This window comes from Procambarus clarkii, chromosome 29 (assembly GCF_040958095.1).
Source record: "Procambarus clarkii isolate CNS0578487 chromosome 29, FALCON_Pclarkii_2.0, whole genome shotgun sequence".
NCBI lineage: Eukaryota > Metazoa > Arthropoda > Malacostraca > Decapoda > Cambaridae > Procambarus > Procambarus clarkii.
The window spans coordinates 17,751,232-17,778,609 of record NC_091178.1 but is presented as its reverse complement, the minus strand read 5'-3'; the positions used below and the strand labels follow the sequence as shown (position 1 = coordinate 17,778,609).

The 27,378-nt window shown below is 47.2% G+C and overlaps 1 protein-coding gene across 1 annotated transcript in view; it reads right to left on the bottom strand.

Annotated features, from left to right (window-relative positions):
- LOC138369811 (unconventional myosin-Vb-like) overlaps nucleotides 1-27,378 on the bottom strand; it is a 150,837-nt gene that overhangs the window by 58,257 nt on the left and 65,202 nt on the right. The window contains exon 2 of the mRNA XM_069333554.1: nucleotides 1,597-2,058. Within this exon, the coding sequence (XP_069189655.1) occupies nucleotides 1,597-2,058 (462 nt within the window). The remainder of the gene's footprint in view (nucleotides 1-1,596; nucleotides 2,059-27,378) is intronic.

Here is a 27,378-nt window from a genome sequence, read left to right as displayed (position 1 = left end):
GTACACAGCCTGTGATAGCCTGTGGTGTACACAGCATGTGATAGCCTGTGGTGTACGCAGTCTGTGATAGCCTGTGGTGTACACAGCATGTGATAGCCTGTGGTGTACACAGCCTGTGATAGCCTGTGGTGTACACAGCATGTGATAGCCTGTGGTGTACACAGCATGTGATAGCCTGTGGTGTACACAGCATGTGATAGCCTGTGGTGTACACAGCATGTGATAGCCTGTGGTGTACACAGCCTGTGATAGCCTGTGGTGTACACAGCCTGTGATAGCCTGTGGTGTACACAGCCTGTGATAGCCTGTGGTGTACACAGCATGTGATAGCCTGTGGTGTACACAGCATGTGATAGCCTGTGGTGTACGCAGTCTGTAGGTGGTCTAAACAGTTAGAGGAGAGCCGGCACATCTTGTACAGGTTCAGGTATTGTTGTTGGTAGTAAAAAAGCCTCGACGGTAGTTAGCCGAGGCCAAGAACAATCAGTTCACACAATTAGACTTGCCTAATATAAACAGCCGACTCACGCGATGGGTAATTGATCCACCTGATGAATTGCAGGCAATCTTACTGGCTCGAGGTAGGTATCTCACTGGCTGAGGGTAGGAAGTCTTACTGGCTAATGGTAGCTGATCTTACTGGTTTCAAGTACGTAATCTTTCTGGCCTAAGGTACGTAATCTTACTGGCTCGAGGTAGGCTATCTTACTGGCATAAGGTAGATAATCTTATTGGTGTAAGCTAAGTAGATTTACTGACTCAAAGTGGATAATGATATTGATTCAAGGAAGGTAATCTTACTGGTTCAAGGTGGATCCAAATCCTCCAACCACGATTCAAGCCAGTGTTTCATAGTTTGATGACGAAACCCCTCACCAGAAGATGATGAAATGATTACCTTTCGATCCATTCTGGACTATTATCACGTTGTATTTTCGGTCCAGGACGGACCGAAACGTCATCGTTTCTTCATCTTTTGGTATGTGGCTTAGTCATCATATCTTCAGGCCCGTTATTGGGATTCATCGTATGCATAGCTTCTACGTCGTCTGGAAGGTACATAGCACAACCTGTCCTCTTAAATAGAACGTCGCTTTTGGCCGTTTGCCCGTATGGCCGAATTTGGACGTAATTTGAAAATGATAAAAAAATGAAAATAAATTTAGGATTTTTTTTTTCAACAACAGTAAGTTAAGGGTCCTCTGATAGGTTAGGTGGGCAGGAAATTCTCATGAAGTTTCAAAACGTTATGAAAAACGTTAATTTAAAGTGTCCTCTTATAACCTCTGCGCGTACGCCGGACGACTCAAACAGAAAACGGAACAGAACGTCACTTTTGCGAGTCGATTTCATTTCAAATTACGTCCAAATTTAGCCATATCGCGCATACGAGCGAAAAGTGACGTTCTTTTTAAGAGGACGGGTTGCATAGCAACCTAAGACCAGGAGCTGCAGGTAAGGTCATACTTCACAGACGAAATAAGAAGTAAGTAATTATCAATAAAAGACACCAAACCGGGAAGGCTATGTAGCACCAGACGAAATAAGAAATATGTGTAAATGTCGTTCACATGCATCATAAAGAACACGACTTACCAGCGAGAAACGACTGCGAGGTGTTGAGGGCGTCGGCCAAGGTGGTGTTGGGCGGGATACGGGCGTTGAGGGCGGCTGAAGAGGGCGCGCCGCTACCGACGGGGAAGTTGGGAGGCAGGGGAGGGGCGCCGTTGTGGGATTGGGAGTTTTTGTTGTTGTTGGCGGCTGTGGTGGTGGTGGTGGTGGTGGCGGTGGTGATCGTTGTGGCGGCGGATGTGGCGTTGTTGGAGGACGCGGTGGAGGTGGAGGCGTTATTGTTGTTGTTGTTGGTGGCGTTATTGTTGTTGTTGTTGTTGGTATGGAAGGAGGAGTTGGTGGATGTGTTGGTGATGGGGGTAGGGGGCGTGGTGGGGCGGGGGTGGTGGAGTGCGGGCGGGAGTCTTGACCGCAGCGTGACCAGCTCGCAGCCCAGGGACCTCAACCGCTGCTCCAGCTGCGCCGCCTCGCTCGTGCCACACGCATCTGTGCCAGGGAGAAGGAGAGCATGAGCAGAAAAAAGTAATATTACAAGTAGACATCAAGCCGGGAAGATTATTTACCAGCGTACATCAGTAGGAGATAAACGTAATATTGACCCTTTACAAGTGACGTCACACCGCCACGTCTGGAGGTCAAACGACGTTGCGTCCCTATTATGTTTGCGTCATGGAGAACGTCAGCTGTGTTACATCACAATGGTCGAACTCTAGAGCCTCTCGGTGCTTCTCCACCCTGACACTACTGATGCAGCCACATTTGACCCCCAGTGGGGCCACAGTACATGGAATCTGTTCACAACAATGTCTTAATCCAAAATATTCCTCTCTTCCAATGTTGCACTGGTTCCTGATCTCAGAAACTCTTGCAGTTACGTTCCCTTACAGATACAGTTACACAATGCTTCAACTGTAGCTGTTTCTCTCAGGTACAGAGTCCATTACTAATCCAAATACTGTAGGAGTTGCAGTTTAGTCGTGCTGCTGTGCGATGAAATGCGATGATAACTTTATTAAATAAAACAATGGGGCTGACATGTGCACCGATAACATTAGTGATCATGTTCAGCCTCTGCTTAGTATAGTTCATTTAACGAGGGAAATATATATTATGATTTAAGCTAATGTGTGACCTGAATAATCCATAGGAAGTAAACACGTGCAGCCTGTATTATCATATGACCTGCAGTAAACTTATCACTATGTAGGCATCAATGTTGAAAGATCAGTTGGCTCTTAACAATATACAACGATGATTTTGATGACCTAACCACACATCAGGAGATGAAGAAACGACGACGTTTCGGTCCGTCCTGGACCGAAACGCGCACACACATCAAGTGTGCGCGCGCGTCACTCGCATACGATTTGATAATGGTCCAAAACGGACCGAAACGTCGTATTTTCATTTCCTGATGTGTTTTTTTGGTCATCATATCTTCAGCCACGTTATTGTGACTCATCGTCTGCAACGATGATTTTGCTAATACATCAAATGTCTAAAACTGTCCTATGAACGAACACTCCTACTCAAAAAGCCTCCTGGCATAACAAGCAGTGCGCCGAGATACCGACAGTGAGGGAGCAATATGTATAGACTACAAGAGTTTCTATTTGAAACACTCGAGCAATGGGGGTAAGAATATTGTTACCGTTTCACCAGCAGGAGAGGAGTGGGAGCTCGAAGGTGTTACGTGTGAGTGAATATAGAAACAGTGCATTACAGATTGTAAATGGATTCAAAATTAGTACTGAAATATACAGTGAGATATCCATAGATTTCATTAGAGTCATTGCCTATTGCCAGTACAGACTACTTACCACGTGCCTCACTGTATGACTAATCATCCTGTGTGATGAGGATTTTTTAGCGTCACATATCTAGCTTTTTGACACACTTTACTCCCCCTTCATATAGTCTAGGGTAGCTCCACAAATGTAGATGTACCTAAATGTGTTAATAAAAAAAAAAAGATGACCCGATCGCTGCAGAATCCAAAAACATTTGGACTTCTATTCCAAAGTCCAAATATTTTTGGACTTGCTTGAATAATATGGTTACCTTCTGGGGTTTTCTGATTGTCATGCATAAATAATACCTGCTGGTATTAGCAACAAGTATAAAACAACTGAAAGATTTACTGGGGTGAATTAAATATTATTTGTTGGGATACTGGAATCTTGCTAATGTCTCCTAATACAGTTTAGGGACTGTGGCAAAAATAACACGTAAAGGGTTGGGATAACGTTGGCACCAAACAGGCTGTTGTCTGGATATGGAGAGTGAGTATGTATGTATGTATGTATGTATGTATGTATGTGTGTCTTAGGTTGTGTTAATGATTTGAATATAACATTGAAAAGGGAGTAATAAGGCCGCATTGGGCTAAGGCTACAGTGAGATCTAATACTAACGTTACACAGCTGACATGAGGCATGTGTGTGAGATTTGACACTTGGGTGTTAATGCCTCTGAATACTGTTTAGGCAGCACTGGAAAGCGGGGTAACACAAGTTATGTTTTAAAATCTGATTTCAAGAACTGCAGAATATATATAAATCTTGCTTGCATATATGTAGATTAATTAATAAAAATATATGTATATATCGTGCATAAGGTGTGTGGGATACCGACGCCACCTACAGTGACGTGTGGGATACCGACGTCACCTACAGTGACGTGTGGGATACCGACGTCACCTACAGTGACGTGTGGGATACCGACGTCACCTACAGTGACGTGTGGGATACCGACGTCACCTACAGTGACGTGTGGGATACCGACGTCACCTACAGTGACGTGTGGGATACCGACGTCACCTACAGTGACGTGTGGGATACCGACGTCACCTACAGTGACGTGTGGGATACCGACGTCACCTACAGTGACGTGTGGGATACCGACGTCACCTACAGTGACGTGTGGGATACCGACGTCACCTACAGTGACGTGTGGGATACCGACGTCACCTACAGTGACGTGTGGGATACCGACGTCACCTACAGTGACGTGTGGGATACCGACGTCACCTACAGTGACGTGTGGGATACCGACGTCACCTACAGTGACGTGTGGGATACCGACGTCACCTACAGTGACGTGTGGGATACCGACGTCACCTAGTGACGTGTGGGATACCGACGTCACCTACAGTGACGTGTGGGATACCGACGTCACCTACAGTGACGTGTGGGATACCGACGTCACCTACAGTGACGTGTGGATACCGACGTCACCTACAGTGACGTGTGGATAATGACGTCACCTACAGCAGCATGTGGAGCTAACAATTTAGCGCCTTTAATGACGTCATGCTAATGACGTCAGCTAAAGCGGTGGTACAAGAAGTACTTTTGAGAACTGTATAATGATAGTATATTTGCCGCTTGCATGCAGTCATGGTCTTGCTGGACCAAACTGCTAGCTTGGAGATGTTAATGCAATATGAGTAATGTACTTGCTGGACCGACCTCCGTGTTATCTACTTTGAGTGATTACAGCAAGAGATTAAGGCGGATATGAATAGCAGATGCCGATAGGCCTTCTGCTGTGTTTTATTTATTCTTATGTTCAATAACCGACCTTTAAGTATGCACTAAAAACATTTGGTAGAAATGAACAATCTTTGGCCGAAACACCAACAATTTGTCATTGAAATTATGTAATCTTTAACTAGTTACTGAAAATCATTGGAACAAATATTGGATTTTAACTGCAGAGAGACAGACACCACCAGAGACAGTGAAGGAACACCTGGAGGCACCAGAGAGACCCTGCCTCCACCGCAGACAGTGAGGGCACACACACTTATGTATCTCCTAATTTGACAGGGTAAGATAACTGCTATAGAAACTAGTGTGTTATTAAGCACTTAACCACTGAAGGGGATTAAGATGCCTTGACAAGCTCAAATTATAGTTATATCACATTACATTGTATAACTGATACATTACATAGTCAGTCTTGGGTACGAGTTCAGTGTATCATCAAGTGTTTCAGTATTCAGATAGTATTTAGTACAAGACAAGGGGGAGTGTCGAACTAGGAAAGGAGGGTGTGGTAGAGGGCGTGTCATGGCATGGGGAGGAGGTGGGTGGCGCGGGTGGTGGTGGTAGAGGGGCGGGCCTGGTCGTGACTGACCGTCTGGGCGGCAGGCCAGGTCGTGACGACAGCGGCAGGCAAGTGGCGGAGCTACTATCATTACTGACACCCGCCACGCGCCACCGCCACGCCCTCCTCTCGCACGCCTTCACGCTCCTGCACGATGTCTCTCATCTGCCACAGCTTCCTGGAGGATCCATACCTGCTCCTGGACGATCCTTGTCAACTTCCAGAACTAATTCGAACCTAAGCTCTGTACTGACTTGACTCATTCTCACCCCTACTACAGTCCTGACCCAGTGTGAGAGAATGGAATTTCATGAGTGTCTTAAGTGTGAGGCATGGAGAGAGAAGAATGGGTCAGAGGTCAGTTTGGGCGTCCAGGCACAGTTGGGTCAGGTCACCAACTGCTCCAGTACACTTCCATGACCTTATTCTGACCTTCTGGTTTCCCAGCATCCACAGATCTTCAGTACCATCTATTGGTATTGTAATGGCTCCAAAGAACATCCATTTATGGGCATGCCCGAGCCACTTCTTAGGTGGCCTTAGGTGGCCACTTCTTAGTGGCTTAATCTTCATAAATCACTCAATCGTTATTGGAAGATTAGTGAAATTTAGGCTTGCTGTGTGATACGAAGACGGTGAGCAAAACCAGACTCTGAGTGCCGTGCCGCGAGCCCAGACGAGTACCGTGTTATACGCGCGCCGTGTCGTCTATCCGTGCCGTCCATCTCCGTGCTCTGATCCCGCCGCCTGCGATTGTCTTCCATGTGTTGTGCTCTGTGTAGCTGCCGGCCGCGACGCCTATTAGCCTCGACTGTAGTGGTGCAGCAGTAGTAGTGGGCATCCTTCAGTCTCAGGAGACTATGAAGTTACGCTCTGGTTGTCGGTCTAAAGTGACCTTTCCAGGGCGCATAGCCAGGGTAGGTTGATACTGGGGAGAAGCTGTTACCCAAGCAACGGGTCCCCCCCCCTATCCACGAGGCCGAATATTCCAATGGAAGGGCAAACGCCAATACGATTGGTTCCAGCACCGTCGCAGGAACTGCCAGAACGAGGTTGAAGGCAACAACGAACTGCCCTAGAGGCTCCAACTTCGGAGATGACCACGAAGTTGGCAAAATAAAGCACTGGGACTAAAAACCCGGAGACCGCCGTAGTCGGGGCCGGAGAAAACACCGCCCCAGCAAGGGCAAGAACGACCCCAGCCTCATGAAGCAGAGCTTGGGCCGAGGCCGCCTTCCTTCATGACCCACCCGAAGGAAGAGTTATAATTATTTATTACAAATATTATAATTATTATTGCAATAATAATAATTCAGTCTAGTCACACTGAAGTCAGTGTAGACTGCCTTCACTCGTGCAGTAGAGACGTCTCTACTGCACGTACCCTCCTGTACACCACGTACAGTAGTAGTAGTACAGTAGTACTACACTAGTAGTAGTACACCACGTACTACTGTATACAGTAGTACGTGGTGTACTACTACTAGTACATGTGTGTACTAGCATGCAGTAGTGGTACCACTACTGCATGCTACTCTCAACGGTGCCAATCCTCCCCGCTAATGCAAGGTGGTAACAACAGCTTCGAAAGCAGAAATGACCAAGTACTGAAGAGTTGGGAAAAGTCATACCAAACTACAAATGGTTAAGAGGAGGGTTCAAAAGCTCACTGAGGTGGTGGCTAACACCATCAGAGTTACATCAACGGAGCAGTGAACTCCAGCCTCTGGTCGGTAAACACAACCCCAGACGCAAGGACATCATTGATCAAACAACCCCAGACGCAAGGACATCATTGATCAAACAACCCCAGACGCAAGGACATCATTGATCAAACAACCCCAGACGCAAGGACATCATTGATCAAACACCCTCAGACGCAAGGACATCATTGATCAAACACAACCTCAAACGCAAGGACATAATTGATCAAACACCCTTCAGACGCAAGGACATAATTGATCAAACACCCTCAGACGCACGGACATGATTGATCAAACACAACCTCAGACGCAAGGACATAATTGATCAAACACCCTCAGACGCACGGACATGATTGATCAAACACAACCTCAGACGCACGGACATGATTGATCAAACACAACCTCAGACGCACGGACATGATTGAACAAGGAGAACACTCAATCACAGGAATCGTGCACAACGGGACCAAGGAACAGCACCGAGGCAGAAAATAACACGCTGGTGACATAAATAACTGGGTGATAACGCAGAAATAACAGTGATGGAGCGGAGAAAATGTCACGCCCTCCGGGGAGCGCTTTACATCTCTTCTTATTTGTATTTAATCTTTTCTTGAGCTACGGTGGGAAAATACGTGTGCTGTGTATACCTCCAGTGGACGGGAGACATGTACTCACCTAGTTGTTGTACTCATCTAGTTGTGCTTGTGAGGGTTGAGCTCTGGCTCTTTGGTCCCACCTCTTAACAATCAATTAACTGGTGTATAGATTCCCGAGCCTACTGGGCTCTATCATATCTACATTTAAAACTGTGTATGGAGTCTGCCTCCACCACGTCACTACTTAATGCATTCCATTTGTTAATTACTCTGACACTGAAAAAATCTTTCTAATGTCGTTGTGGCTCATTTGGGTACTAAGTTTCTTCCTGTATCCCCTTGTTTGTGTTAAACCTCCCGTGCTAAAGAGTTTGTCTTTGTCCACCCTGTCAATTCCCCTGAGAATTTTGTAGGTAGTGATCATGTCTCCTCTTCCTCTTCCTCTGTGTGTGTGTGTGTGTGTGTGTGTGTGTGTGTGTGTGTGTGTGTGTGTGTGTGTGTGTGTGTGTGCAAAATCGAGCTATTAGCGCTTGGACCCCGCCTTGTGTGTGTGTGTGTGTGTGTGTGTGTGTGTGTGTGTGTGTGTGTGTGTGTGTGTGTGTGTGTGTGTGTGTGTGTGTGTGGCCCTTCTCCCATACCATCCACTGTTGGTTATACCACCGGTGTGTATAGCAACACCCTCACTACTACACCCCACACACTGACCACACCTTCAGGACGGGTCCCACGTTCATCACGGTAAATGAACGACCACGGTAATTATCTATCATCACTGTAATCCGAGAGTGTCTGACGTGACAGAGAGCGCGCACAGGGTCCGCCTGGAGTCATCGTGTCACCCCTCGCACTGTCCCTCGACTTGGACTCGTTAGTACAGTGAAGGCATCGCTTCTCGCAGGTCGGAGTTCGATCCCCAATAATCCAAAAGGTTGGGTACTACCCTTTTCCTTCGAGCTTCTTACCGTCATATTACTTCCAAGTTTTATAAGTATATTCATATTGGTTCAGCGCTCTCTTCTCATAATTACTTGAGTTTACCTCTTGGCCTGCTGGAAGTATGAGGTAAACCTCTCGCTTGAGAGTGGCAAAGGGAAGCTACGGACGCACTCGTTATTTTGTTAGGGAGGAGTCCAGCCGGCGCCCCACACACGCCACTGCTGTTCCTGTGGGATGGTATCCCTCTCGGCCAAATTCTGACCAGTATAGGCAGTCAAAAAACTGGTAGGACTAGAGGCCGGTGAATAGGCGAGGTGAGGTGGCGGCCGCTAGGCAGCGGTGATGGCAACCCTGGGTACTGCTGAGGTGTTCCAGATGAGTGACACACACACACACACACACACACACACACACACACACACACACACACACACACACACACACACACACACAATAGGTCAGGGTGAGACGAGAGGCAGAAGGACAATACGAAAATGATATAGCAAGCAAGGCAAAGACTCAACTTAATTGCTGCACAGCCACATCAGGAGAAAAACAACAGTGAAGGAACAGGTAATGACACTGAGGATACGGGTAGACAGATTTACTACAAACGACAAGGAAGTGTACGAGGAACTCAATAAGAAATTCCAGGATGTCTTCACATTAGAGCAAGGAGAAGTTCCAGTGATGAGACATTAGTTAACCAAGCACCACTAGAGGAGTTCGGGATTACCAGTTGGGAGGTAAGGAAGCTTTTGCTAGAGTTGGATGTGACAAAGGCTATAGGCCCAGATGGAATCTCCCCATGGATACTAAAGGAAGGAGCTGAAGTACTGTGCCTGCCACTCTCCATGGTGTATAACAAATCATTAGTAACAGGCGAAGTGCCAAAAAATTGGAAGATGGCTAACGTAGTCCCGATATACAAGAAGGGGGAAAGACAGGAGGCACTGAACTACAGATTAGTGTCCCTAACTTGCAAACCATGCAAGTTGATGATAAGATAGTGCGAAAAAACTAGTGGAACATCTGGAGCGATAGAACGTTGTAACACAACATGAGCATGAACGTTGTAACACAACATGAGCATGAACGTTGTAACACAACATGAGCATGAACGTTGTAACACAACATGAGCATGAACGTTGTAACACAACATGAGCATGAACGTTGTAACACAACATGAGCATGAACGTTGTAACACAACATGAGCATGAACGTTGTAACACAACATAAGCATGAACGTTGTAACACAACATGAGCATGAACGTTGTAACACAACATGAGCATGAACGTTGTAACACAACATGAGCATGAACGTTGTAACACAACATGAGCATGAACGTTGTAACACAACATGAGCATGAACGTTGTAACACAACATGAGCATGAACGTTGTAACACAACATGAGCATGAACGTTGTAACACAACATGAGCATGAACGTTGTAACACAACATGAGCATGAACGTTGTAACACAACATGAGCATGAACGTTGTAACACAACATGAGCATGAACGTTGTAACACAACATGAGCATGAACGTTGTAACACAACATGAGCATGAACGTTGTAACACAACATGAGCATGAACGTTGTAACACAACATCAGCATGAACGTTGTAACACAACATCAGCATGAACGTTGTAACACAACATCAGCATGAACGCTGTAACACAACATGAGCATGAACGTTGTAACACAACATGAGCATGGGCTCAGAGATAGCAAGTTATGACTCACAACATTAATCGAATTCCACGACCAGGCAATAAAAATCAGGCAAGAAAGAGAGGGGGGGGGGCAAACTTTGGATTGCCAGAAAGTCTTCGACACAGTACCACAGTACCGCGTCACCAACAGAGTCCCACAGGGATCAGTCCTTGGACCTATACTGTTTCTGATATATATAAATGGTCTCCCAGAAGGAATAGACTCGTTCCTCTCACTATTTGCTGATGATGCAAAAATTATGAGGAGGATTAAGACAGAGGAAGATAGGATGAGGCTACAAGATGACCTAGAAAAACTGAATGAATGGTCCAACAAATGGTTACAACCCGTAAAGTTCAACCCGAGTAAATGTAAGGTAAAGCAAATAGGTGGTGGAAACAGGAGCCCAGACACAGGATACCAAATGGGAGATGAAGTCCTTCATGAAACGGCCAGAGAGAAAGATCTAGGAGTTGATATCACGCCAAACCTGTCTCCTGAAGCCCACATAACAATACCAACATCTGTGGCGTATGCGACGATGGCTACCATCAGAAATTTCTTCAGGAACCTGTATAAGGAATCCTTCAAAACCTTGTATACCACATATGTAAGACCAATCCTGGAGTATGCAGCCCGTACCATGTCAAATACAAGACAGAGCTAGCAAAAGTTCAGAGGTATGCCACTAGGCTAATCCCAGAAATAAGAGGCATGAGTTACGAGGAAACGTTTCGTGAAAAGCACCTCACGTGGCTGGCAAACAGGAGAGCTCGGGGTAGACATGATCACTACCTACAAAATTCTGAGAGAGAGAGAGAGAGAGAGAGAGAGAGAGAGAGAGAGAGAGAGAGAGAGAGAGAGAGAGAGAGAGAGAGAGAGAGAGAGAGAGAGAGAGAGAGAGAGAGAGACAGAGACAGAGACAGAGACAGACAGACAGAGACAGACAGAGACAGACAGAGACAGAGACAGAGGCAGAGAGACAGACAGAGAGAGACAGACAGACAGAGAGAGACAGAGAGAGAGAGAGAGACAGACAGACAGACAGACAGACAGACAGACAGACAGACAGACAGACAGACAGACAGACAGACAGACAGACAGACAGACAATATGAAAGCGATCACCAATCACGGAATTCTGACAGAAGCTTAACAAGCCCGCCTGCACGCTAGGAAGAAGCACACACCTCACGACACACAAAACCTGTTGAAGATCCGGTATGGCGGATTATGTTAGCAACGTCTATCAAACCTGTCCTCCCAAGTAACGGCCCGACCAACGCATCCCAGCACCGAATGGTCTCCGGGCAGCCACACAACTTCAGTGGGGAGTGGTCAGCCTCGCTGGTCACATACTGAGGCCTACCTAGCCCGAAGGAGGGAGGTAGGAGGCGTGCCAAATGTCTAGGAAGCCTGAGGGAGGGAGGAGGCGTGGTCGACGGGCCGCCCTAGTTGGAGCCCAATGCGCCATGGGGCTCGGGAGACATACTGCACATTTTCACCTTACAAGGATAATTAGATTCAGATTGGGAGTAAGTATTATCTTCTCTCCTCTGTCGGATGATGATGTATGAGAGCTCTTGCCACTAACTCATGATGCATGGCCACTACCACCACTGCTATAGACACATGCATGGCCACTACCACCACTGCTATAGACACATGCATGATAACAACCACTATTGCTATAGACACATGCATGGCCACTTCCACCACTGCTATAGACACATGCATGGCCACTACCACCACTGCTATAGATACATGCATGATAACTACCACCACTGCTATAGACACATGCATGATAACTACCACCACTGCTATAGACACATGCATGATAACTACCACCACTGCTATAGACACATGCATGGCCACTACCACCACTGCTATAGACACATGCATGATAACAACCACCACTGCTATAGACACATGCATGATAACTACCACTACTGCTACAGACACATGCATGATAACAACCACCACTGCTATAGACACATGCATGGTAACAACCACCACTGCTATAGACACATGCATGGTAACTACCACCACTGCTATAGACACATGCATGGTAACTACCACTACTGCTATAGACACATGAATGATAACTACCACCACTGCTATAGACACATGCATGATAACTACCACCACTGCTATAGACACATGCATGATAACTACCACCACTGCTACACACACATTAACTACACTTGCATAATATTTACCTCTGCAACAGACAAGTACATAATAACAAACACTACAGTAAGAAAATATAATAAGCTGTGTACTGTGTCATTAGTATGCATGATACACTCGTTTCCATCTGGTTCAGTACCATCAAACCACACACACACGAAACACACTGCTAGTGCCACCACAACAAATTCTATAAATCTACAACAAAGTATTCCCACCACCACTAAGCAGCTAACAGTACTTGGATATGCAGTAAGAACATTTATAGAGCGGTAGGCAGGTAGTGTAAAATTGTTTAACACCAATGTAGATGGATGTACAAATAAAGTGACTGAGCTACACGAAAAAAATATGGGCAGGAACCATAAGTCATAGGACAACATATCTACCAAGACAAGCAATGCAGTTTTCCCATAATCCAACTGAGTGGCGATCGAGGGATACAAAATAAGGGGTGAGGGTGGAGAGGGGTGTGAACCCTCCTGTCAATTACCTGTTGTTAATTGCAAGGATCAACAACCTCGTGGTCAAGTCTCTGACCAGGCTTCTTCGTTGGTTTGATCAACCAGGCTGTTTAACTTGGTTGTTCGTAGCCTGATGTATGAATCACAGCCTACTTAATACCTGCTTGATGCTGTTCCCGGAGTTTTTCTACTCACCAAGCCCGGCCCGAGACCAGGCTAGACTTGTGAGAGTTTGGTCCACCAGGCTGTTGCTTGTTTTATCCTGGTTTATCAGGTATACTTTGTTTATTATTAAGTTCTGTTTTGAACACTGTGAGAGGCCGGCCAGTTATGCCCTTTATGTGCAGAAGGAGAGTGTTGAAAAGTCTTGGACCTTTGATATTGATATCATACTCATCATACAAGTTGCACCTCTGCTCTTCAATGGGTCTAATTTGCACATCCTGCCAGGCCTCCTGGTTTCAAGTGGTGATACTCCTGTGTGCAGATTGGAACCTGTTCTTCTAGTATTTTACAGGTGTAAATTATTATGTCTCTCCAGATTTAGGATTTTTAAAATCCCAGTGATTGATTTATTGATGATTTATTGAGGAGATTCTAGAAGTAAAATATCATTGCACGCTCTCGAGGTCAGCAATTTATTCAGCTATGAATGGGGCTGTTAATGTGCACCAGTGTTCCACCCAAGAGAGTACTAGAGTCTTTAAAATTATCATTGTTGTGGACTCTCTTGTTTGAAACGTTCTTGTTATCCATCCTATAATTTGTCTTGCAGTCTTGACAGCTACTTTATTGTGTTATTTGAAAGTAAGATCTTCCAACGTGATTAGTCCCAGATATTTTACATAGCTTTTTCTCTCAAAAGTGTGGTTTGATGGCGTTTTATATTTGGTTTCCGTCTTGATATTTTCGTTTTTTTTCCATAGCGCTGGAGCTGAAGCTTATCTTCATTAGCATCGTGTTATTTTATGAGGGACAAAATATATATATATTTTGCTACCAAAATATCCACTGCTATCCAAATATCCATTTGGTAGCAGTCTTTCTTGTAGACATATATTATTGAATATGCCAGAAAATGCGAGATAATTATTCTACCACGAATTTCTCCATTTTTCTTACGTTCTTCTTCACCTGCGATGTAAGTTCAAAAATTAACACTCCAAAGTCCAGTTTACAATTTTTATTTGGCCTAGCGCTAAGAGATGCATTTCGTTAACTCTTCTTAACATTTCAAAAGCAAAGTTTCAATGGTTTGAAGATGTCGTTGTTGAGTTTTAGATTTAGCTAATCAAAACGAAATGTCCATGTAGCACGGGACCAATACTGAAGTATGCCGCTCCCGCCTGGAGTCCACATATAGTCAATGTAGACAGTTCTAACACAAGACGTAGTTAGAAAAGGTTCAGAAGTATGCCACCAGGCTAGTGCTCGAGCTGAGAGGAATGAGTTACGAGGAAATATTATTGAAACTGAACCTCACGACACTGGAAAGACAAGAGTTAGGGGAGACATGATCACTACCTATAAAATTCTCAGAGGAATTGATAGTTTATGTAAAGATAAACTGTTTAGCACGGGTGGTACGCGAACAAGGAGACACAGGTGGAAACTGAGTACCCAAAATGAGCCACAGGGATGTTAGAAACAACTTTTTCAATGTCAGAGTAGTTAACAGATAGAATGCATTAGGCAGTGATGTGGTGGAGGCTGACTCCATACACAATTTCAAATTTAGATATGATAGAGCCCAGTAGACTCAGGAATCTGTACACCAGTTAATTGACAGTTGAGAGGCGGGACCAAAGAGCCAGAGCTCAACCCCCGCAAGCACAACTAGGTGAGTACACACACACTGTCGCGCAGCGAGTGACTGGCGTCTTAAAAAAAGGTTTAGCTGGACTCCTCAGTTGTATGGCTCCTTGTTGACAGTGTTCTGGTCCGGTGGGCGGGAACACTGGGGCGGGTGGGCTGCCCTCCTGCCCACCACGCTCTCCACTCATTGCTGCCCACTCCCTCCTGCCCACCACGCTGTTCACTCCCTCCTGCCCACCACGCTCTCCACTCCCTCCTGCCCACCACGCTCTCCACTCCCTCCTGCCCACCACGCCGCCCACCGCATACATGTAGGGTAGGCACCTCACCACCTAGACACTCATCACCTGCTGTAAACATCACAATAACTGTACTCATCAGATGCACATTGGTCATGTGTACACCCTGCCGTACATGCCATCACTGCAGCGTGCACATGTTGCACACTCATCATACCGTACACTCACTGCACATCTCTGTACCGCACTGTGTGACACATTGTACATACAGAGAGAGAGAGAACTGCACACATTATTCCCATGAAACGCTGCATAAAACACACATACGCACTATAGGCTCTATACTGTGTACGCACTACCACCGTACACACACAATGTTGTACACAAGACATTAGGATATACACAGCAAACAGTGTATTGCTCCCATAGAGTACAAAGTATTGTACACTAAATACATGCCCCATACTACACATCCCTCAATACATGCCCCACACTGCACATCACACAATACATGCCCCATACTGCACATCACACAATACATGCCCCACACTACACATCACACAAGACATGCCCCACACTGCACATCACACAAGACATGCCCCACACTACACATCACACAAGACATGCCCCACACTGCACATCACACATGACATGCCCCACACTGCACATCACACAAGACATGCCCCACACTGCACATCACACATGACATGCCCCACACTACACATCACACAAGACATGCCCCACACTGCACATCACACAAGACATGCCCCACACTGCACATCACACTAAGCCTGCAACTCTCAGGTACACAGAGCACCCAGCACTGTGTACACACCCCCCAGCACATCCGTCTCGCTCAGCATACAAGTACACGCGTGGTTTGTTCCCCTTGATGAACACTACATTCACTATACACCAGTTTGTACACTTAATACAACACACACGCGCGCACGCACACACTTACACACACTATATACCACTCTGTGTCTAAGTCACTGGAGACAGGAGACCTGCCTGAAATAGGGAAGACGGCTAATGTAGTCCCAATATACAAAAAGAGTGACAGGCAAGAGGCTCTGAACTACAGTGACCCTAACTTGTATTCCATGCAAGGTGATGGAGAAGTTCGTGAGAAAAAACCTAGTAGCACATCAGGAGAGAAGAGACTGCATGACACACCACCAACATGGGTTCAGGGATGGCAGATCAGGTTCAGGGGTGAGGCTAGATGTTGAGACTGTTGGAAATTATCTGTATGTGAAGGGTGTGGGTGAGTTCTCGGAAGTTTGAATCCCATATTATACAGTTTCCTATACAGGCTTAACTGTGGTGAGCTGCATCTATATGACCGTTAGTCTGTATGTCTACTAGTCCGTCTATCACTCCACCTGTCTAACACTTCTGTCCATCAGCCAACCTATCCACCTGTCCATCAGTCCACTAGTTCGACCGTCGGACCTTCCGTGCACTCAGCCAACTGTGGTCGGTCGTTTGCTAATTACACACATTCTTGAGGTTATCTTGAGATGATTTCGGGGCTTTTAGTGTCCCCGCGGCCCGGTCCTCGACCAGGCCTCCACCCCCAGGAAGCAGCCCGTGACAGCTGACTAACACCCAGGTACCGATTTTACTGCTAGGTAACAGGGGCATAGGGTGAAAGAAACTCTGCCCATTGTTTCTCGCCGGCGCCCGGGATCGAACCCGGGACCACAGGATCACAAGTCCAGCGTGCTGTCCGCTCGGCCGACCGGCTCCCTCACATACCTCACATTCTTGTACAGCCACTAGCACGCATAGCGTTTCGGACAGGTCTTTAATAATAATTTTCCCCCGGAATACGACCCGCCAAATCGTTTAACAACCAGGTATCCATTCACTGCTGGACGAACAGAGGCTACAGTTAAGGATTGGCGCCCAGTCAATCCTCCCCGGCCAGGATACGAACCCAGGCCAAAGCGCTCGCGAACATCGGGCGAATGTCTTACCACTGTGCCAAGGAGACTGCATTCCTGGGACTGGGAAAACTTAATTTTTACCGTTCGATCTTCCACTACACGTTTGTTTGTTCGTTCATTCTTCCCTTATGAAGGTGCTCTTATACACCTTCATTTACCTAGTATGAAGGTGCTTTCATACACCTTCATTTACCTAGTAATTCATGTTTCGACAATATGCAAACAAAAACTACACGAATACAACCCTCAAATACATAGGGCAAGCACGAAGGTCTACATAAAACAAACACGAAAGCCTATTTCATCGAGAACAGTTAACAATTGTTAGAAAAAATGTACGTCAAATTGTGTGTTGTGAGTAAACCACAGGAGTTTACAGGGGTTTAGACGGGAGGCTTAAGGAGCATTTGGCCTTTGTGGTCGAGGACGAGCTGCAGTAACCACACATGAAACAAACACATACATCAAGCATGTACATAAAAAATGAAGCATGTCCAAAAAGCACATACGTAAACAATACATAAAACATGTTTACAAAACGGTCACAGGGGACAATTCGAGTATATTTTTAGCAAGTTCGCCTCTCAAACTGTAAATTTAGTTATATTTCTAAAATCGAGTCTATATATATGTATTATGTAAAGGTAATATTAGCAATCGTATAACTAGCTTCACAAAATTGTCACTTGCTTGGCTAAATGAACCAATTTGCCTCTGTAACCTTTTCCCCCACCGGCTACGGGATGGTTATGGATAATAAATGAATGAAAGACCCATGTACCTGGGAGCGCCACGCACTCCCACCTTAGGGATACAATCAGGCCCGCGTGTCGTGGTCTTCCGTCAGCGCCTGCGGCCCCAGCTGCTGCCCTGGGTTTCAACTATCCAGATATGTTACGTTTAGTAATTGTGTCGAGTCCGTTTGGTACTAAATAGAAATGTCATTGGTCTACAGTGTTCGTAGCAGAGTATTGCTTGCCGTCCAGCTACCTGCTTGGGATGTGCACTCGGACACATTCCTACCCTCACCACATCACTCATATATCGTAAATATGGTGTGTGTATTGGTGTTGCAGCAATACGGGTCACTGTGCACACTCTGTGAACGGTGTGGGCGGGCACAAATGTCCACAGCGCAACATTCCGGTTCGTTGGTTCTGGTGAGCGCCACACCACCACACCATCATAATTCTGCTTACAAATAATTTACAACAGTTCCCAACAACTTTCATTTGTGCTTAAGGTTATAGTAAAAACCTGACAGACTAGCTGCCGGACACCAGTGACGTAGCAACAGAACTGGAAAATCATTCTAAGTCTTCTTCTTAGGGACGGTAAACTGGCGTCGCAACAAAGAAAATGGGGAAGTGAAGAACAAGTATACTCGTAATACCGCTAATGGCAGGTGCTTAAATGTGCGTGTGTTTGTTTATGTCAGCTCGTGAATATATGTTGGTATTTAGGAACGTGTTTTTAATAATCAATCTTGGCGATAATTCGTTATAAATTAGTATTCATCCAGGAATACTGAGCCACCAACTCTCTGTGGCAATGGCAAATATGAGGCAGGAGCTCCGGCGGTGCGAATACCGGCCACCGCAGCCATAAGCTTGGCCGCGACGCAGAACTGGTCTCTGCGGCTGGCCCAGCTGGTTTATAATTAGGTCCAAAATCTCCAAGAATTTCTGGTAGCGGGTGAGCAAGGCGAGGAGGGTGGCAGGGGACGTGTGGGAGTGGCTCTTGTCCAGATGTTTCCAGACGGAGTGCCCAGGTCACCACCGCCCGACGGAGTGCCCACGTCCCCACCACCCGACGGAATGCCCACGTCACCACCACCCGACGGAATGCCCACGTCACAAACACACCAAACTCATCATATTTTTGTCATCCTTTTCTGTCGAGGAGAGGCAGCCGCTGGGAAGTACTCGTGCGCTGCGCGGAATTCAGTCTGCATTTCTGTTTTGCGGAAAGTGAACCTGATTAATACTTGTACTGGAGCTTGAACCACCACCAGGCTTGTTAAAACGAGTGAGGGTGAAGGGGACGAAGAACACAACGCTTTGCTGACCTGATGCGCCCTAGGCCGGCCTGGCGTCGTTGTCATGGGGTCGCTGACCTGCACCTTCATAAGACTCCCTGCCAGCCTGGAGAACTTGGAGGACTGTCCATCCTGCCCCCGTAATGCAAGACTGACCTGACCTACTCTGTCCCTTTGCACCAGACGGCCACGGCTCACACGGCGTCCTCTGTGGGGAGCAACGAGTCTGTTGCAAGACACAGCCATCGAGAGACTGGCCCGTACGTCTGGAATATACAGGGAGGAGGGAATGTCAGTGAGCAGCCTGGCCGCCACACGTCCTCCAGGCGTGACGTCAGCAGGTCCACCACAGGTCCTGGGACCCGGCGCACTAGGCGTTTGAAGTCATTGTCAAGGTGCGGTCTTTTTTGTTGGCGGGTCACCTGTGTAGAGGTAACGGTGCCGCCGCGCGCCCAGCCTCCTGTGGCTGCTCCTTGCTGCTGCTCTTGCTGTTACTGCTGATCTTGCTGCTCTTGCTGTTACTGCTGCTCTTGGTGCTCTTACTGTTACTGCTGATCTTGATGCTGAGGACGCTGCTGTTGCGCCTACTGCTCTCGGCCATATCTCTGTTATTACTTCGAAATTTCTAACAATTTATTGTTAGAAATAAAGGCGTTTAATTGGCGTTTTGTCTAGTTTTAACGCCACCTTATCTTGGCTGTGTTCGGATAAGCTAAGTGACATTGTTGAAGGCGTGGCGGCCATCACGATAAATAAGTCTGCAACCTTCTGGGTTTCTAAGCTCATTTTAATTTCTAACGGAGCTGAAGATTCCTAACACAATTAAAAGATTAAAATAAACTCTCCATACATATAGACTGAGGAGTGCACCTCACTGGGGGACTGAGAGCAGCCTGTACTCATACACACAGCCCGCACTCAAACACAGCCCGCACTCATAAACACAGCCCGCACTCATAAACACAGCCCGCACTCATAAACACAGCCCGCACTCATAAACACAGCCCGCACTCATAAACACAGCCCGCACTCATAAACACAGCCCGCACTCATAAACAAACGCCAAGTGCTTTAATGCAGCCATCAAGCCCCGCGTTTATGAATGAACAAACTGTGTGCAGACGACTCTCACTACCTCCCGCCATCAAGCTACGCTCGTCCAAGGGGCGGACGTCCCCGAAGACGTATTCATAAAGTTTAACGTACCGAATATCTAAACTCGTATTATCTGTATAATATATATATATATGTGTGTGTGTGTGTGTGTGTGTGTGTGTGTGTGTGTGTGTGTGTGTGTGTGTGTGTGTGTGTGTGTGTGTGTGTCTGTGTGTGTGTGTGTTTATTTTATATTAGAACTTTGGCATAGTTAAGGGGATGTAGGATCAGTTTAGATGTTTAAGCATTGTTGGCAAATATTTGTATTTGTAGTACGTGGGCAGCCCGTCCTCAGACTATGTTCACTCCATGCAGCGACCGACCCCAGTGACGCATTCATTAGTTTTAACAAACTCTTAATTCAAAATACAAATTTTCTCACAGATTTAATTTTATATATTAGCGTAGTGTGTATATTAAGGCGTAGGTTATGTTAGGTGTTTGGGTTCAAGCAGAGGAAGAAATCAAAGCAATGTTAGAACCAAAAAAAGAAAACTTGAACGTCATCAGTTTTGAACCTTGTGCAATATTATTCATTCATAAACAGGGGTTTTAGAAACTGGATTAATGAACTTTTCGATATTGTTTATGAGGACGGGCTGACACATAACTCACAACTGATTACATTCGAACTTTTTTTATCCAACATTGCTTCCCTCTCTTCCTATGTTCAGATTGCACCTCTGTAAATGCTTCGCTCACATACTGCAAATACAAATAATTGCCAGAAGAACCAAAATTCCTAGTCTAACCTAGAGTGCACACAACTGTGTGTGGACGATTGTTCGGATGTAGACTACATGAAACAGTGTTCGGGTGTCGGCTGCCAGCCCGTCCTCATAAACAAAGAATAAAGTTTATTCCATGCATCCGGCCATATGAATGAAAAAAATCGCTTGTTTATGAATGAAAAACGGTTTACACACGACTCATAATTGATGACGTTCGAACACTTTTCGGGGGGGGGGGAGAAAAAAAAGAGAGAGAGAGAGAGAGAGAGAGAGAGAGAGAGAGAGAGAGAGAGAGAGAGAGAGAGAGAGAGAGAGAGAGAGAGAGAGAGAGAGAGAGAGAGAGAGAAACGCGCCAATAACGAGCATGTAGAATGTAAGCTGGGTAGAGGGTTATGTATCGCGCCCTTTTATTTTACCAAGTAGACTCCTGGCAGAGGCATCAGTAGGCATGCAAGTAGCAGCACAATAACAGCTTACACAAGAGTAACACCCGGAACCTGTGAGGGGAAAGATTGCACAAATAGGAAGGAAGAGAAGGTTCATTGCAGTATTGGAAAATCTCTCTCTCTCTCTCTCTCTCTCTCTCTCTCTCTCTCTCTCTCTCTCTCTCTCTCTCTCTCTCTCTCTCTCTCAAGTTAAATCTACGAGTAGATGCAAGGGTTGTCAGATCTCGCCAGACTAGAGAAGAAAGAGAGCAGACATGATAGCAACATCAGGGATTTTCAGGTATAGCGACACAGTAGACAAAGAGACCAAGTTCCAAGTAGAGAGCAGTAGTACAGGAGGTGACACACAAGACAGAGATACCGGCAAGTCATGGAACTGTTAACAAAGATGAATCTGTACAAGGAACTACATGAGTGCAGTTTCACAGATGTTGGGAGACACAAGTGTTAAGAGTCTATGCATCAAACGAGAGAAAAAAAATACCCTAGGCGAATACATCTTTGCTGCAAGTCATTCACACACACTCACACGCCCCACACTCACAAGCCACACACTCACACGCCCCCCCACACTCACACGCCCCCCCACACTCACACGCCCCCCCACACTCACACGCCCCCCCCACACTCACACGCCCCCCCCCACACTCACACGCCCCCCCCCACACTCACACGCCCCCCCCCACACTCACACGCCCCCCCCACACTCACACGCCCCCCCCACACTCACACCCCCCCCACACTCACACGCCCCCCCCCACACTCACACGCCCCCCCACCAACACTCACAAACCCCACACGAGAGGGTCCAACCCTCCCTAGCCAACACCACGGCCCCCGCAGCAGGACCCAACAATAGCGAGAGCAGCCGGGATTAGGATCAGAAGTATATAAATGGCCGAGGTAAAGGATCCGACGTTGAGCAGATGCACTCAGATTCACTTATCCTGTGTGATGGAGAGCAGCGGATCGTATCTCAACCTGTCGCTAGGGACAGACGTAGTTTCAGACTCAACAGGTGTGAGCATTAGGAGCAAGGAAAGGTATGCCCGGGCCGGTGGGCAAGTATACATGGTGGTGTCGGGTGTGTGTGTGTGTGTGTGTGTGTGTATATATATATATATATATATATATATATATATATATATATATATATATATATATATATATATATATATATATATATATATATATATATATATATATATATATATATATATATATATATACACACATATATATATATATACACACACATATATATATATATATATATATATATATATATATATATATATATATGCGCCTGGACGCCAACACTCGCTTTATACACCAGGACGCACCGCTAGACATTTGGACGCGGGGCTGGTGAACAAATGTGATTTTCCACGAGAGGTTAATGAAGACCAACATAAAAAAAATTAAGAGCTCGATAAGGAAACTTTGTGATGTTCAAGGCAAGTGGTTCAAGACAGCAATACAAACAGTAGTGGTGTTGAGCGTACAGGAAAGCAAGAGTTTAGTAGCAAACGCACACAACGCCGTACACAACAACGCAGTGATGGACGTACACAATCCAAGCAGTACTTTATCTTAAGACATCACTGTAGGACTGGGACACCAGCGAGGCTTCCTGGGACACCAGCGAGGCTTCCTGAGACACCAGCGAGGCTTTCTAGGACACTTAAACACCTATCACAGACCCTAAACATCTTTTGTAGACGGAGCCTAGATACTGGCGTCATCCCTTACATACAACAACAGAGATCGCGCCACTTCACAAAGGAGGTAGTAAAGCAGATGCAAAAAGTTATTGGCTAATAGCTGTAACTTCACACATCATAAAAATATTTGAAAGTGTGCTAAGAAGTAAGATTTCAAATCATATGGAATCACATCATCTACATAACACTGGACAACAGGGGGTTCAGAACAGGGCGCTCCTGCCTCTCACAGTTGCTAGATCATTATGACATGGACTGAGATGCCATGGAAGACAAGGAAACTCAGATGTAATATACACAGACTTTGCAAAAGCTTTCGAAAAATGTGACCATGGTGTTATTGCGCACAAAATGCCGTGCAAAAGGAATTACTGACAATATAGGGAGATGGATCTTCAACTTCCAAACGAACAGAACGCAGAGTGTAATAGTCAACACAGTAAAATCCGGATCATCTATCGTGAAAAACTCAGTCCCCCAAGGTACCGTACTTGCACCAGTACTTTTTTATCATCCTAATATCAGACATAGACAAGGATACAAACTACAGCATTGTATAATCATTTGCAGATGACACCAAGATTTTCATGCGAGGAGACAATGTAGAGGACACGCCAAACCTCCAATCGGATGTAAATCGGGTCTTTCAATGAACCACAGATAATAATATGATGTTTAATAAAATAAGTTCCAACTCCTGCTCTATAGAAATACCGAAAATAAAAAAAAGGAAACCATATATAAAACAGGAATCAAGTCACACCATAGAATGAAAACGTACACATAGTACAACACAGTGAACATAGTACACGCCCCGCCACCGTGTACTATGAGAGACCAGTCCTAGAGTACGCCTCGCCACCGTGTACTATGAAAGACCAGTCCTAGAGTACGCCTCGCCACCGTGTACACTCCATCTAATAACAACACAGAAGGAAACAAAAAGGTTCAGAAGTTTGCAAGGAAGAATTGTGAGGGATGGGGTGCCGGGAACAACTGAAAGAACTAGACCCAACACGCTAGAAAAAGAGGAGAAGGAAGATATGACGACAAAGACGTATAAAATACCCGGACGAATGACAGAGAGGAAACGCTCGCAATGAATACCAATAAAACAAGAGGACATGGATCGAAGCTTGAGACTCAGACTAGTCACAGAGACGTTAGAAAGTTTTCTTTCAGCGTAATAGTGGGAGAATAGCGTGAACTAAAGGAGCAGGAAGCTCCTTATGAATGGAGCAAACTCCATTCATAATTTTAAGAGTAGATATAATACAGAGACTACTAGTATGTAGTGCTGGGTACAGGGCGCTGGACCAGGGAACTGGACCAGGGAGCTGGACCAGGGAGCTGGACCAGGGTGCTGGACCAGGGTGCGGGTGGGAACACAAGGTGTGTGCAGGTGGGATCACATGTTGTGTACGGGTGGGAGACATGACCAAGACACTGACGGGTCTAAGCAGGTGTTCTGGCAGGTGTTCCCAGGTGGTGTTTACAGGCGATAAGTGAGCCCAAGTGGAGTTGCGTGGTGACCGCCGGCCGGGTCGGACGTTCCTGAGGTCTCTCCGCACTGGCTAGTGTTTACGTTGGGTGATCGCTTGTTTGCCCTGCTGGTGGTGGTTTGCCACTGACGGGGTGACGTTTGCTTCGCCATGGGGACGTTTCGCCCTCCATTGCAGAGGACGCTGTCAGCTGGTCTGGCGTTTACGGTGCCGGTGGACCATCCATTGGTTGGTGTCGCCCTAGTAGACGTGCTGCATGTGCAGCTGTCTGACCTGGTGGGCATCCAGCTGCTTCAGGGCCACCGTGCTGTGGTCAAGTTCCGCCTCCAGGCTGCCTTTCAGGCGTTTCTCGAGCGGTGTGAGGGGCGTGTTTACCCTCTCCCTGATTCAGCTGGCTCAGTTAAGGTAGTGAATCTTAGTGTCACCTTGACGTCTGTGACGGTGCATGGTGCCCTCTTCGAATTTCAGGACGACTTTTTAACCTCCTGTTTCGAACGGTTTGGGACAGTGTTGAGTGTTCGTTGGAACAAGGTCGTTGCCGGGCACTGTGTTGGTATGCTTGACGGCTCCCGCACCCTGACGATGTCGCTGAAGGGTAGTGTACCGTCGTCGATGTCCGTGTTGGGATACACGCTCCGCTGCCAGTACCGGGGTCAACCGCGCACCTGTTATCGGTGTGGTCACGAGGGTCATCTGGCTGCTGCGTGCGACGTGGGAGCAACTGGTCGTGTGCATGTTCTTCGTGCGGAGGATTTTCCGCCCCTGTTGCGTTCGGGCGGTGTAGGTGCTGTGCCTGAGGCGCCTGCCTGCCTGTCTGCTGCTCCGCCTGTTGAGGAGAGCTCTCCGGCCTGTGCGACACGTCTAGTGCCAGCTGTGGCCCCTGGGGTTGTTCCTCCGGTGTGTGAGGGTGTCGGGCTGTCGCCTGAGCTGTGTGTAGTGAAAGGTGTCCCGGTGGAGGTTCATGTTCCGCCCCCGCCTGTGGATGTGGTACCGGCTCCCGGGGACGCGGGTTCTGCCGTTTTGGAGGGGGTGCTTCGTGGTGAGGTGCCTGCCGTGCCTGTGTGTGTTGACTACTGTAGCTCTGCTCTTCCCATTCCTTTGCAGAAGCGCGCGCGTCGGTGTTCTGAGGCTGTTTCCGTGGATGATGTAGACAGTGTGGGTGATGTGGCCTCTGTGGACTCTTCGGACGGTGCGGGTGTGGCCTGTGTGGATATGACGGTGGAGGCTGTGCCTGCGGCGGGGCCTGCTGGGCGTGGTGTGGTGCGGCCTGTCTCGACGCGTTCGCGGCGGGCATGGTGTCTCCTCTTCGTGGTGTGCCTTGGGAGGAGGTGGGGGAGTATGGTGCTCAGCTGGCGTCCCCCGCCGAGGATGATGGTGCTGTGAGGGGCTCCGACGTTGCTCCCTGTGCCCCCCCTCCTGCGTCTCCTGCTGTTGGGTCCCCGCAGTGGGGGGTTGTCCCTGATGGTCGGGACCTCGTCGTGAAGTTGCGGAAAGATGTGCGCCAGGGAGCCTCGGCTCCTGTGCCCTGTGGTGGGGTCGCTGCCGCGCCTGCAGTTCCCCCTCCTTCCTTGCCCCGGTCTGGGGGTTGCCTAGTCCCGTCTGCTGGGGTCGTGCCCTGTGAGGGTCCGGAGTTGGGCCCTTATCGGGATGCCCGGGTGCTTCCGATCCCGTGGTGCTCGTCAACCATCTGGGTGTCGTCAAAGAAGGAGTTTGTTTATAGGGTGCCGGATAGGATGTCTCAGCCGAGGGTACAGCCTGATGGCCGGCTGCCCGTCGACCTGTAGGTGGTTTGGGAAGCGTACCGCTTGCGCTTTCCGTACCGTAAGTTTCCGGAGAAATATTAGTTCCCGTCTTGCGCGCTCCGCTACGCCGTGCCTGGATCAGCTGCCACCGTGACCATGACGCCCCGCCCCCCGGTGCGGGGAGTCTCCCTCTGACGTTCGCCTCTGTTTTCGTCGCCACTCCTCTCTCTACGGCCCATCACGTCTACCGCTTTTGACTTTCTTCTCCTCTTTACCATCAACGCGTCTCCTTACATCTGTCCTGGTGCAGTCATCGGGAGGGTTACCCCTTCATGCAAACTGCACCTATTCTCAAGACGAAGAGAGAAGAGCCCAAGTGGCTATTGTGCTCAAGTAGCAGAAGTGTCCAAGTAAGTGGTGGGTGTAAGTGTTAGGTGTGTCCTGGCCTAGCCAACTACCTCCTCCGCTCCTGGTCAGGTTAGGTTACGCACAACATAATGTCAGTTTTGCTTTCATGAAATTACCGAGCGTGAAGTCCCGAGTACAGTAATTAGCCACTCAGCCGGGCTGGAAGCCCCATCATCTCTCCATTCAGCTCCATCTCTTGTTGTGCTCGCGTTGCTCTCTCCAGCGACTGGTCAACATGCAGGGGCGGCGGGGGATGAGGCCAGAGGTTAGAAAACTACCATTACTGACTGATAGATAACGTCTCCCACACTTTTGTGTTATTTTAGCTACGCC